Source organism: Gambusia affinis, linkage group LG14 (assembly GCF_019740435.1).
Source record: "Gambusia affinis linkage group LG14, SWU_Gaff_1.0, whole genome shotgun sequence".
NCBI lineage: Eukaryota > Metazoa > Chordata > Actinopteri > Cyprinodontiformes > Poeciliidae > Gambusia > Gambusia affinis.
In genome coordinates this window covers 6,685,044-6,698,416 of record NC_057881.1, presented here as the reverse complement: position 1 = coordinate 6,698,416, position 13,373 = coordinate 6,685,044, and the positions used below count along the sequence as shown (strand labels likewise).

The 13,373-nt window shown below is 37.3% G+C and overlaps 2 protein-coding genes across 4 annotated transcripts; one reads left to right on the top strand and one right to left on the bottom strand.

Moving 5' to 3' along the window:
* Nucleotides 1-204: 204 nt before the first annotated feature.
* On the bottom strand, nucleotides 205-6,981 carry LOC122843859 (gastrula zinc finger protein XlCGF57.1-like). Of its 2 annotated transcripts, none has more exons than XM_044138958.1 (3): nucleotides 6,885-6,981; nucleotides 6,688-6,797; nucleotides 205-2,470 (listed from the first exon to the last, which is right to left on the bottom strand). In XM_044138958.1, exons 2-3 carry the CDS (start codon nucleotides 6,749-6,751, stop codon nucleotides 705-707), a joined length of 1,830 nt encoding a protein of 609 aa, XP_043994893.1. In that variant the 5' UTR covers nucleotides 6,752-6,797; nucleotides 6,885-6,981; the 3' UTR covers nucleotides 205-704. The 2 variants fall into 2 exon arrangements, with proteins under 2 accessions (XP_043994893.1, XP_043994891.1); XM_044138956.1 differs by having other exon boundaries at nucleotides 6,688-6,786.
* Nucleotides 6,982-8,157: 1,176 nt separating this feature from the next.
* On the top strand, nucleotides 8,158-12,908 carry LOC122843854 (gastrula zinc finger protein XlCGF57.1-like). Of its 2 annotated transcripts, XM_044138951.1 has the most exons (3): nucleotides 8,158-8,450; nucleotides 12,627-12,759; nucleotides 12,830-12,908. In XM_044138951.1, exons 1-3 carry the CDS (start codon nucleotides 8,291-8,293, stop codon nucleotides 12,855-12,857), a joined length of 321 nt encoding a protein of 106 aa, XP_043994886.1. In that variant the 5' UTR covers nucleotides 8,158-8,290; the 3' UTR covers nucleotides 12,858-12,908. The 2 variants fall into 2 exon arrangements, with proteins under 2 accessions (XP_043994886.1, XP_043994885.1); XM_044138950.1 differs by lacking the exons at nucleotides 12,627-12,759; nucleotides 12,830-12,908 and adding an exon at nucleotides 9,759-12,418.
* Nucleotides 12,909-13,373: the final 465 nt, after the last annotated feature.

Genomic DNA, 13,373 nt, shown 5'->3' with positions numbered 1-13,373 from the left:
ATTACTAAACTACAAAACATAAAAGTGATTTCATATTCAGTTCAGTCAAGTCAGTACTTGTAAATACATTCATGTTATCTGGATTCAATTTTAGAAAATATTTATCCAAATAAAGGCAAATCATGCATAGTCTACTAGTCTGTACATTTAAACATGTATTCACTAACAAAATCACTAAATATTTGAAGAAAAATACAAAGTACAGCAAATGAACAACAAACTTCTTTGTCTTTACTTATTTTCACACATTTGTATCTGTGTACTCTAATACATATACATATAGCTATGAGTGATTCTATTTCACATATGCAGCTGTAACAAAAGTCCAAGTTAAAAAAAATCCACTGCAGTCTGAAAGTAAAAGCACTGAAATGCATTGTTCTTTAAAAAAAATGCATTCAAAACAATTTTTTGAAGACACTGACAATCTCACTGGAAAAAATAATTTTAAATGTTAAAGTAAAACTCCCAAAAATTATGAATTTCATAAAGTATTTCAGCTAAACTTATTATTTGAACACATTATATGTAATTCATACAGGCTTCTCATCTCTACGAGTCTTCATGAAATTATTCCCCTCTCTAAACAAAAATTTACTAACTTGATACTTCAAGTTTGCATCACTTTGTCTCACATTTGGGTGACATAGTAGAGGACATTTCTGCTGGAAAGCTTCTCAACAGAACAAGCAGAAGAAAGGCTCCTAACCTGTATGAGTCTTCATGTGAACAGTTAACCTGCTTTTTATGGCGTAGCTTTTTTCACATATTGTGCATGTGAAAGGCTTCTCCCCTGTGTGACTTCTCATGTGCAAAATTAAATGAGAATTATGAACAAATCCTTTTCCACAGGTCACACACAGGAATGGCTTTTCCTCTGTGTGATTTCTCATGTGGTAATTGAAACTACTTTTATTATGGTAACCTTTACCACAGGTTGCACATGAGAAAGGCTTCTCATTTGTATGAGTCTTCATGTGAAAAGTTAAGTTACATTTCACAGAGAAACTTTTTCCACAAGTCATGCATGAGAAAGGCTTCTCCCCTGTGTGACTCCTCATGTGACATATTAAATGGGACTTCCTAAGAAACCCTTTTCCGCAGGTCACACATGAGAAAGGCTTTTCCTCTGCATGATTTTTCATGTGGTAATTTAAACTACTTTTTCCACGGAAACTTTTACCACATATCGCACATAAGAAGGGTCCCTCTTCCCTATGGGTTTTCTTGTGAATAGCCAATTCACATTTCTGAGTGAAAGTTTTTCCACAGGTCACACATGCGTAAGTCTTCTCAACTGTGTGAGTTTTCATGTGATTTGTTAAAAAGGATTGTTTTCGGAAACTTGCCTTACAAGTCACACAGGAGAAGGGTCTCTCAGCTGTATGAGTTTTGACATGATAAGCTAAACCACTTCTCTCACTGTAAGTCTTTCCACAGGTGGTACATGAAAAAGGCCTCTCACCTGTGTGCCTTCTCATGTGATTTCTTAAAAGGCTTTTGTGACTGAAACATTTCCCACAAGTAGAACACGAAAAAGGCTTCTCACCTGTGTGAGTTTTGACGTGCTCAGATAAATTACCTTTATGAGTGAACGTTTTTCCACAAGTGATGCATGAAATGGGTTTCTCACCTGTGTGAGTCATCATGTGATACCGTAACTGACTTTTCTGACTAAAACGTTTTCCGCAAGCAATACATGAGTAACGTTTCTCACCTGTATGAATTATAATGTGCGAATTTAACACACTTTTATTAGAAAACCTTTTCCCACAGGTTGTGCATGAATAAGGCTTCTGATCTGAGTGAGTTCTCATGTGAGTATGTAAAGCCGAACTTTGACGGAAATCTTTTCCACAAACAACACATTTGAACCGCCTTTCCCCTGTGTGAGTTCTCATATGAAAATTTAAAGAAACCCTGCTACCATAGCTTTTTCCACATGTTGCACATGTGAACGGTTTTTCCCCTGTGTGGGCTCTCATGTGCAGATTTAAACCACTTCTGCTATAGTAACGTTTTCCACAGGTTGTACATCCATGCGTCTTCTCACGCATGTGATTTCTCATGTGTATTGTGAAACCCTTTTGTCCAGAAAAGATTTTCTCACAAATTTCACAGGAATACAAACTGTGGCCTGGGAGAGTCCCTTTCTGCTGTTTGGTCTTCTGACATCTCTCATGTTGTTTCTGATCATCTCTATTTTTTCCTTGATTTTCAGAATCAATTGCATCTTGATCCTGATTCTCAACTTCAGGAGAATCAGTGTCCTGTTTTCGCACAAGCTGCTCTTCATCCTGACTGATGCAGAGTTGATTCTCTTTGAATTGTTGATGTTCCGGTTCCTCTTGCTCCTGTTTTATACCCAGAGGTTCTGGTTCCTCTTGATCTAAAGTGGAATTCTCATCCTGGTTATTGAGCTGAACGGGAACCTCCTCCTCTTCTTTAACTACAATGCATCGTGAGAGATCTGGACAAAAACACAAAATAAAAGCTTTTAAATGTGAGTAAAAGAAAACACCTTTCAATTTTACTTATTAGAAATCAAGTTGTCGATGAATGAGTTGATCAATCTTTTCAACCGACAAAAGATTAATCGATAAGCAGACATCTTCTTAAAACCTGAGATTTCTCATATATGAATGGGGTCTTTTTATAATATAAAGGACATTCTTTAAATAATAAAAAAATACATGTGAAGACCTATTGTCCATGAAGAGAGATGTAAAACTATCATTTAATGACAGCAACATTTAAAGTGCAGCTAACACACTTTCAATGTGTCAGCATAACCTCTGACAAATTTAGAAAATTCCAGCAAAGTCAAGCCAGGATTTATTTATATAGCACATTTACAAAAGTCTCAGCTGTGGGAAGTGCTTCACAAAAATCACAGACCAATTATAAAACAAAAAATAAAAATGAAGTTTGATTAAAAAAAATTAAAAACTTATAAAATTCACAGAAAATATCAAAAGCTAATAAAAACCAAGACAGCTACAACAATTTACAATAAAAAAAAAAAAAAGTTGAATCAGTGAGGTACAAATATTTTCCCTTTCTTTAACTAGTTTTGAAGGCCAGAGAGAATAGACGTGGTTTTTAACAAACTGATCAACTGACTGAGAAAACTCAACAGACAGAATGAGACAGATGTCCGTCTGGCTGCTGCCACAGAGAAAACTCTGTCTCCTCTGGGTTTTAGCTTAACTTTAAGAACAGACAATAAAAGCTGATCAGTTGACCTCAGGCCTCTGGTGGAGTGCAGCGCTGCAAGATCTCACTTAACTAATCTATCAAAACAGAGATTAGACACCTAAAAACAATCAATAAATCTGTAATTTTAACCAAAAAACAAGCCAGTGAAGGTTGTGCAAAATGGGGGCAACATATTCACACCTGTTTGTTTTCATCAGCAGACGGGCTGCAGCATTATGTCTGCTCTGCAGTGAACTCTGGTCCAAACTAAAGTACAAAACAATTAGTGATCTAAACGTGGTGTAATGAATGAGGGGATAGGCCTCTCAAAATCAGGCAGAGGAAGATAAGATTTTATCTTAGCAAGGTTCCTCAGCTAAAAGAAACTGGCTTTGATAACAGCACTAATATGGTTATCAAATTTAAACAGGATCAACAATCACACCCAGATTTTTCATAAATGGACAACAAATGGAGGTCAGGGGGTCAACAACACAGTCATGGCCAAGCAGGGGATTGCATTTAAGTTAAAAAAAATTTTCTTAGCCATGCCTGTACATCCTGAAGACAATTCTGTAACATCTTTACAGAAGACTGGATGTCATTAGTCAGGTAAATAGATTTGAATGTTGCCTGCAGAGCAATGAAAAGAGACTTTGTGCTTTTTAAAAATACAACCCAGAGGCAGCAACTAAATGCAAAAAGAACAGGGGCAAATACTGACCCCTGGGGAACCCCGTACTTCAGGGAAGAAACAGAGTAGGAATGAGAAATTCACAGAAAACTCCTATTTGGAAGCTAGGACAGGAACCAATGTACTGTATTTTCCGCACTCTAAGGCGCAATTTAAGCGCCTTAAATGTTTTCAAAAATCAGCAGTACGTCTTATAATCCGGTGCGCAGAAACGTAATGTGTATAATACCGGTACGTACACCGGCAGCAATAAGCCAATCAGAGAATATAACGTAATACATACACTTCCGCCACTCCTCCGGTAGGAATACCACCAGTATGCTGGAAAACAACTTTTGATTTTCTCAGAACCCCCAAAATGGCGCCAGTGAAGAGACATGCTTACGATAACTACAGGCCATCATTCCAGGATTAACAAAGGAACTCCAACCGCTGGACATTGGTAGGGCGTTCAAAGAGAAGTTGACAGCTGCGTGGGAGCGATGGATGATAGACGGCAAACACACGTTTACTAAGACAGGGAGGTGAGTTACGCCACCGTATGTGAATGGATTATGGCTGCCGGGCTAAGGTATCTGCTTTAACTGTTGCCCGAACTTTCGCCAAAGCCGGCGTCAGTGCTGAACGGCCAGCTGGCAATGAGACCGACTCCGACAAAGATGAGAGGGAACCTGGCATGTTTGATGGCAAAACTGCCCAGCTGTTCAATTCAGACACAGAAGAGGAGCTGCGTGGGAGCGCAGAAGAATTTTTAAAATAATGTGAGTGTATTGATACATAGTAGAATAAAGTTAAACTAAACTCACTGCTTTGCTTATGTGACTTTTTTTTTTTTTGTAGACAGTATGTTTTAGCATTTTCCTTATCATCCGGTGCGCCTTATGGTCCAGAAAACATAATAGTGCAGAACCTTGAATGCCAACAGATGACTCCAGACGGGTCAAAAGGATCATGCTGTGATCCAAAGGAGCAGGTAAATAGAAAAATGAAATAACTGCTGATTTTCCTGCATCAACAGTTAAAAAAAAGATCATTTAAACTTTTAAAAGGCCAAAGTGGGTCCAACCAGGCGTTTTGCACAGCTCAGTGGTTGCCATGGAGATTAAAGGATTCCTCAAACATGCATGAAAGAATCAATGCAACACTTTGATGAGGGAATAACATTAAAACATGAACATAAAGCTAAAAATATTAATTTTATAAAATACTGCTCCCTTAAACAATAGAAACATTCAACTGCCTCAGCACCGTTCGGCTGAAGGCACCGAGACGGTTTTAGCCAAAATAACACAGAACTAAACAAATTTACACAAAAATATCAAAATTTGCACAGATATAATATTTAGACTATTTGGGCAAAAAAAAAGTTAATGTGGGGATTAATTACACTTTAAAGTAAACTGTCAGGCCCTCTTTTTTTTTAATGAAATTCCTCTTGCGGCTAAACAACCCCACAACATGATGCTGCCACCACCATACTTCACAGTTAGGGTGGCACAACCATCAACCTTTTTCCTCCAAACGTAACGATGATCATAAAGGGTCAAACGGTTCCACTGTAGCTTCGGTAGACCACAGGACACGTATCCAAACATGACGACCTTTGACCCTGTGTGCATTTGCAAACTTCAATCTGGCTTTTGTATGTTTCCTTTGGAGTAAAGGCTTCCTCATTACTGGGTGGCGTTTAGCCCATGTCAGTGCAGAACAGGTTTTAATGCGGATAATTACACTGTCTAACCAGCTTCAGTCAACATCTTATGTTTATGTCTTTTGTTCTTGGGTCAATCTGGACACTTTGGACCAAAATACTTTCAACTCTGAGATACAAAGCCCGTCTCCTTCCTGAGAGGTATGAAAGTTGGACATTCCCATCATGTCTATACTTGTTTGGACTCATGAATGCGGCGCCTTCAAGCATCTGGAAATTGTTCCCAAGGATGAACTATATTTGCGCAGCTCTTCCTGATATCTTGGCTGACTTTATGTCGAACATGAAAGCAGTGTGTTTCAGTTCTGGCATTAAAACACATCTACGGTTGTCCCTCCAGTTAACTAAAATGTGTCAGCTAACCTATCAGACGTTTGTCAAAGGAAACCTAAAAGATTTGACCCAAGTCAAACAGCTTGAAAGACAATTATCCCTGACCAAACATATGTAAACTTATTAATTCAAAGAAAGTTACAAAAAGTGAAATAAATATTATATATATATTTCTTTCTGGAAATCTTTTGAGATTGTGAATTGATAAAGGGCCACTTATTGGTTTCAAGACATGCCAAAACCACTGGTCGTAAATAAAGTGCACCAGTCGTAAAGCTTCTAGCTCTGCAAGTCTATGAGTTTAATACAGCTGATGCAAGAGATAGTCAAAACATAATTATGTGCTTTTTTTTGTTGTTTTCAATTTAGAATAATATAAAAAAATATAGCCCCTCAAGACATTCGACCCTCTTGGTGTAATTGATAAACCAGGTTTTTCAGAAGATGGCCGCTTCCCTGAACATCGATCGATAGGATCAATAAACTTTACATTAAAGTTTATATTATACAGTAATATAGCCCTTTACTGTGGTTTGAAGAATTTCACACTTTGCTTTAAATATTCTGATATTTGTGTATTTTAGTTTTTGAACTTGAGCAGATTAAAGATTATGAAAGGAGTTTTTTTTTTTAGCCATTTTTCGAATCGGAAGATGCAATCGGAAACCAGCTTCGGCTTCATTTGACGATTCTAAGTATTCAATTTTCCCAGCCGTCATTTTGTTTGCTAAAACGTGAGGGTGTTTCATACCTATTTGGTATAAAATTATCTGGGGTGTCCGGGTGAAAACCAACAGTCTGTGCTGATCATCCATCTCTTCCTCGGACCTGGCGATGATTTCTTTAAACCCTGAAAACAATTTTTCAACAGGAGTTAAACACTTGTTGATAAACTGTCATTGAAGCTGGATTGAAGACATTATTTAAAGAAAACACTCATGTATTCACCTAAAACGCCGAATCCGTCTTCAAACCACTTTCTAACAAAGGAAAAGCTAACGCTGCTATCTGTGCTCCGTCTTCATTTCACGTGTGTTTCACTGAGGCTCCACTGACGAAACAATAAAAGATGTTAAGTTCCGCTTTAAATTTTATGATTCCCACTGAAACACCTCCTTTACATTACATTTATATTTACATTTACACAATTCACTAAATGAAACGCAGATTAATTACACATTGTGCAGTTTTCCACCCTTTTTTCTATCAGTACAGCTAATGAAAACTCTAGGTTTAAGATGAAAATATTACAGACCAATAAAAAATAAATTTTAATTAAGAAATGTGGGCTTGATGAAGAGAAGACAGCTTAAAGGTATTTAAAATTAATTTCAATCTAATAAAAGTGCCTCTCCCTTAAAAAAGAGAAAGGAACTCCAACATTTAAAAAAGTTTTAAAGTTTTAGATGATAAAACTTTAAAAAATTAGTTAATTTGGTATTAGTAATCAAATAAAGTTTATCCAAATAAAGAAATTGATTTTGAAAAACTTAATTTGATCGTAACAAATTAACCTGTACGGAAGAGGATTAGAGCCACCGAAAAAAAAAGAATTCTGACTTTAAAGTCAGAATTCAGAAAATTCTGAAATTAAAGTCAGAATTCTGAGATTAAAGTCAGAATCTCGGAATTCTGACTTTAAAGCCACGGAGAATTTTTTTCTCCGTGGCCCTAATCCTCTTCCGTACAGCTTGGGCAATAGGGCTTACGTTTTTTCAGATCGACACATCAGATTGTAGTTTTAAAACAAATACAAATAGTGTGTATAAATAAAACCCACAAAGACTACTTAAAAAATATTCGTAACCTGGGATGTGTTATGTAAAGTTTGTCATCCGGAGAATTAGTGGTGAAGATGCTGTTATGAATAACTGTTCAAAAGTAAGAAGATAAATACAAAACTGGAAAATACATTCTGGTGATGCTTGTAGTGAGATATAAAGTTCCTTCTGAAAATAAACTTTAGAAAGTATATATTTTTAACCTTAGATGTTGTGTTTTCAATGGCTTTAAATAGAAAATCATCAAATTAATTGCAACAAAAGCTTGAAAACATCAGACTGGGAATAATGTACAAAGCGTATTTCACGCAGAGAATTCAGTCAGTTAAATAAAACAAAATTAATGTTTGTTTTTGTTTTTCTTTTAACTATATACTGAAAGAGACGACTCAACGGGATTTGGAAAATTCAAAGCGGAACTAAATATCTTTAGCAGTTTTCTCAGCGGAGCTACAGAGAAACGCACCGGAGATAAAACAGAGCACAGATAGCAGCGTTAGCATAGTCTTTGTTCGAAGGTAGTTTGAAGACGAGTTTATAGGTTTGATATATAATTGAGTGTTTGTAGCAACAATGTCTTCAGTTCAGCCGAAGAGAAAATGGATTAACGAGCAGTTAACTGCTGCTGAAGAAACAGAGTTTAAAGAAATCATCAAGTCCGAGGAAGACATGGATAATCAGCGCAGACCGCTGGATTTCTCCCGAATACCCATGATAATCTTACACCGATTAGGTAGGAAACACCCTCACGTTTTACTGATGAGACAGGTTAAACAGAGAGCTAAAGTGATTTGGGAAAAAGTTAAATGAAATTGTTTGGGACGACGCTAAACTCGGCAACCTATTTAAAGTACAAAGTACAACAAAGTAAATTACCCTGGAATGACAAATCTGCTGTATCTGTATAGGACTGTGACACAAATCCGAAGAACATATACCACAACAGACACGTGATCAGAATAAATCAAAACTACCTCCGATAAAATGTTAAATGACCGCACAGCACTCTGGGACATGTAGTCAGTCGCTCCAGGAGAAAAATGTTAGCCCTTAAATTTTCAGTACCCAACTGTTAGACAAGAAAGTTACATACTGCAGAAAGGAAAGAAACCTTTGGCATTGGGGTGTATTGCCTGCCCACAGGTTATTTATTTTATCTGGGATTTGTTTTGCTTGTTTTTACCTCAGAGTGGCCAACTTTTCATTATTCCTATCTCGATTTGATGCAGTAGGAGCTCCTGGACTTCCTGTATCTGTCCCGTCTGTCCCCTGCACGTTTTTCAGCTATTACAAGCCAACACATGACAAAGAACTTTGCATAATTTTTCCAAACAAGCCGAGTGAGTTGAGTATTGTTACTGATTGAAGATAATGTTAGCTAAATGATGACTAGTGTTGGGACGGTTATCCAGGTTTGCACTCACACACACTCCAAGTGCTTTTGACACACATAGCATGTTTCATTTTTGGACAGAGGGCTTTCTGGAGGAGTGAAACTTAAGCTGACATCACATATCAGGCGACTGCTGGACTAGTTGCAGATAATGTTAGCTAAATGATGACTAGTTAGTCCATGCCAATATTATGTTAAGCTTGTTAACAAGAATAGGTTAACAGGTGGGTGGTTGAGTAACCTTTTGTAAAAAAAAAAAAAAAAAGGGTTCTTATGTGTAGTTTCATTGCACTGTATTTCTAACTTTTACTTGAGTAGATTGAGTCAGCGATGGAAACTTTAGATTCTTCTTGCAACGTGTCAGCTAATGTTTATGCTAATCGGAGCATAATTACTCAGGATTTTCAACATGTGACTGTTTGCATCGTAGTTTATTTTATATTAACAACATGGTTATTTTATTAGACAGGTTGCATAAATGTTCCTGTATTTATATTAAATATTCATACTATTTACACATCTACTTACCTTTTGATCAGAAGAATATCAAGTTAATTTTCATACCAAATAAAGCCTATTTAGATGTGCCAAGTTATTAACTTTTTAACTTATATTTCAAAGCTTTTTTTTTTTTGTCTGTTGGTCCAGATCTTCCACAATGCTGTGTATGTAAAACGGAGGAGGTTTTCACTGAGCTCAGCAACCAGGATGTGGACTTCACTTTAGATCAAGACAAAACAGAACCTCTGGTGATAAAAATAGAGCAAGACGAACCAGAGCATCTGGAGATAAAACATGAGCAAGAAGAACCAGAACATCTGGAGACAAAACATGAGCAAGAAGAATCAGAACATCTGGAGATAAAACATGAACAAGACGAACCAGAACATCTGGAGATAAAACATGAGCAAGAAGAACCAGAACATCTGGAGATAAAACATGAGCAAGAAGAACCAGAACATCTGGAGATAAAACATGAGCAAGAAGAACCAGAGCATCTGGAGATGCAACTGTTCAAAGTGGAAGAGAATCAACCCTTCTCCATTCAGGTTGAAGAGCAGCTTGTGCTGAAACAGGAGACTGGAGACATTTTGGTGACTCCTTTTAATGGGCAAAGAATCAACAATGAAACAGAACCAAACAAGAACCACAAAATGCTAAAGAAAAGTCACCAAGACCAAAATTTATTTGGCTGTAAAATTTGTGATAAAACCTTTTCCTATAACAGCAACTTGACTAAACACATGAGAAATCACTCAGGGGAGAAGTCTAATTTGTGTAAAACCTCAAGAAAAAGTTTAGATCCTGACTTTACACCTCGTCAGGGAAAGAAGCTTTCCTCATGTACTGTTTGTAACAGAAGTTTCGGGAACAAAAGTAATTTAAATAATCATCTGAAAACTCACAAACCTAAGAAGACTTTCTCATGTCCAAACTGTGAAAAAACATTTACTCAAAAAAGTAATTTAACTACTCACATGAGGATTCACACAGGCAAGAAACCCTTCTCTTGTGTGACCTGTGGAAAAAAATTCAGAAACAAAGCTCATTTAATTTCTCACATGAGAATTCACTCTGGTGAGAAGCCTTTCACATGTATGACGTGTGGAAAAGGTTTCACTCAAATAGGTCATGTACGTGCTCATATGAAAAGTCACACAGGTGAAAAGCCTTTCACCTGTGTGACTTGTGGAAAACAATTTAGGGAAAAAAGAGGTTTGATTTCTCACATGACAAGTCACACAGTTGAAAAGCCTTTCTCATGTGGGACCTGCCAAATAGGTTTTTTCACAAAAGATGGTTTAAATCGCCACAATAGAATTCACAAAGGTGAGAAACCTTTCTCATGCAAGAGCTGTGAAAAAACATTCACCACTAAAAGTTGTTTATCTTCTCACATGAGGACTCATACTGATGAAAAACGTTTCACATGTTGTACTTGTGGAAAAAGCTTCATTCAAAAAAGTCATTTGACTACTCATATGAAAGATCACACAGGTGAGAAGACTTTCACATGTGGGACCTGTGGAAAAGGTTTCTCTACAAAAGATGGTTTAAACTCTCACATGAGGATCCACACAGGTGAGAAACCGTTCTCATGCAAGTGGTGTGAAAAAAACTTCACCAATAAAACCAATTTAACTTTTCACATGAGAAGTCACACAGGTGAGAAGCCTTTTTCATGTACGACATGTGGAAGGAGTTTTAGGGTAAGAAGTTCTTTAACTATTCACATAAGGACTCACACAAGTGAGAAGCCTTTCTTATGTGTGACATGTGGAAAGACTTTTAGGGAAAAAGGGGCTTTAACGTCTCACATGAAAATTCATACAGCTGAAAAGCCTTTCTCATGTGAGATATGTGGAAAATGTTTCACCAATAGAAAGAGCTTACCTGTTCACATGAGGACCCACTCTGGGCTTAATGTGAATTGAAGTACCAAGTTGCTCTGTATCTTGCCTTTTATTCTGTAATTACATCTGGATCACATTTAAAGGGGCAGTATTATGTAAAAGAGCACCCCTCCCCTATCACTCCCCACTCAGATCCTTCAGACTAGCCAGCAGCACTTAGCAAACACCTAGTGGAACTGCACATCTGTTGAGCTCATATGAGCTACTTCTTGGTACAGCGCTGGTAAAAATCTTGTTGAAGGTTTTATAGTGGGGCGATGTTCTGGTTCATCATGTTATGATGACTTCCTGAAGACGGTGTTTCAGAAAGAGCAAGAGTTTCATTAAAAGATGGAGGCCCAATGTCAAGGCTTTAAATTACAAAGTCTTTTTTTTCCCCTATTTGGTATATATAGCATTTTTTATAACTATTGAAGGTAACATAGATGCTTGATTGTGTTATAAAATTGCTCTATATCCCTGGAAAACACAAAATTCTGCCCCTTTAATATGTAGCATCTTGGATTAAGACAGTAGTTCCCAAAGATTTTCTTCTGGGCCCCCTATGGATTACAATAAAATCCCACCCAAAAAAAATAAATCAACTGGGCACATTGTGCAACCAGACAAAAACCTGTAACATTTTAGTGTAACTGTTTTGTTTTTTCATTCATTCACAGTGCTCCCAACCCCTGCAATGGCACTGCGCCGCCCTGGGAGTTGCGCCCCACACTTTGGGAACCACTAGTTAGTGGCTGCATGCATCAGTAAAACCAAGCTTAGACTAGTTGGACACCATCTGCTTTCTTCACCAAGCTTGTATTCAAATTGAAAAATACTTTTTCTGATACAAAAATGTCTGTAAATAAAACATTGTATTTGTATTCTTATGTAATAAACTCCGTTTAACGTTGAGACGGTCTTCTTATTTTCAGTGTAGCAGAAGTTTTTGACTTTAAACTTGTGTAAACACCTGCTTCCTGATTATCCTGATTTACACTACGTGCGTCTCCCCAGTCTCCATCGGATCATTATCACTCCATCGGATCATTATCACTATACAGCAGTTGATCACTGATCTCCAGACAAAGTTTAAAAGCTTAAACCTTGTCCGTCCTCCCAGATGACGCTTCCTGGCATTCTCTTTGTCTCTTGTCTGGCTCAAGAATCTTCTGTCATTGTCAGCAGACGAGGACAAGCACCCATGTGTTCTGCAGCCAGCAGCCAGTCCCTGCCACCTCTATGTACAACTCAAAGTAAGTTTGTTTCATATTTCATCGCACATCTCCCATGTAACCCAAAATCATGTCTCGTGTCTTCAAACAGTGTTCCTGTTGCCGGCCTCCCAGCCTAAGGAAATAAACTGCCTGATCACCCAGAAACTCCTTGTCTTTATTAAAACAACTACACTACGCAGAGTTGAGGGGTTACTTGGGCCAGCCTGGTACAGTGGAGTGAAGCAGAACCCGGTTACATGGGCTGGTAGACAACTACTGAGTTCTCCTTTGGGATTAATGTTTTCTGTATCTGAATCTAAGTATCAAGTTATTTTAATCCTTTTCTGTTTCTTATTCTATTGACTTTATTCTCTGCTTACTCTACCCACTTTGGACATCCCTCCTTTATGTACAAAAGTTTTGCTCACTATGCTTTTCACATATTTAAAAGAAATCATGTTGTCACAATAAAAAAGGGCAAAGTCAGGGAGCAAATACACCAGCAGCAGGTAAAGAGCAATTATAACATGCTGAGAAGGAAAGACTTTAAAACATTATTGTTTTGTATTTTAACCTATGTAGTGTGTCTCGGTTAGTAAATTGGGATACTGACAAGTAAGATTCTGACATTGTAATTTATTTAGTCTAACTTT

Coding starts and splice junctions, on each gene's coding strand:
- LOC122843859 (XM_044138958.1), bottom strand. CDS start 6,751: ATGGATGATCAGCACAGACTGTTGGTTTTCACCCGGACACCCCAGATA. Junction 2,471..6,687: donor GATAATTTTATACCAAATAG/GTATGAAACACC, acceptor GTTTTTGTCCAG/ATCTCTCACGATGCATTGTA.
- LOC122843854 (XM_044138950.1), top strand. CDS start 8,291: ATGTCTTCAGTTCAGCCGAAGAGAAAATGGATTAACGAGCAGTTAACT. Junction 8,451..9,758: donor GATAATCTTACACCGATTAG/GTAGGAAACACC, acceptor CTGTTGGTCCAG/ATCTTCCACAATGCTGTGTA.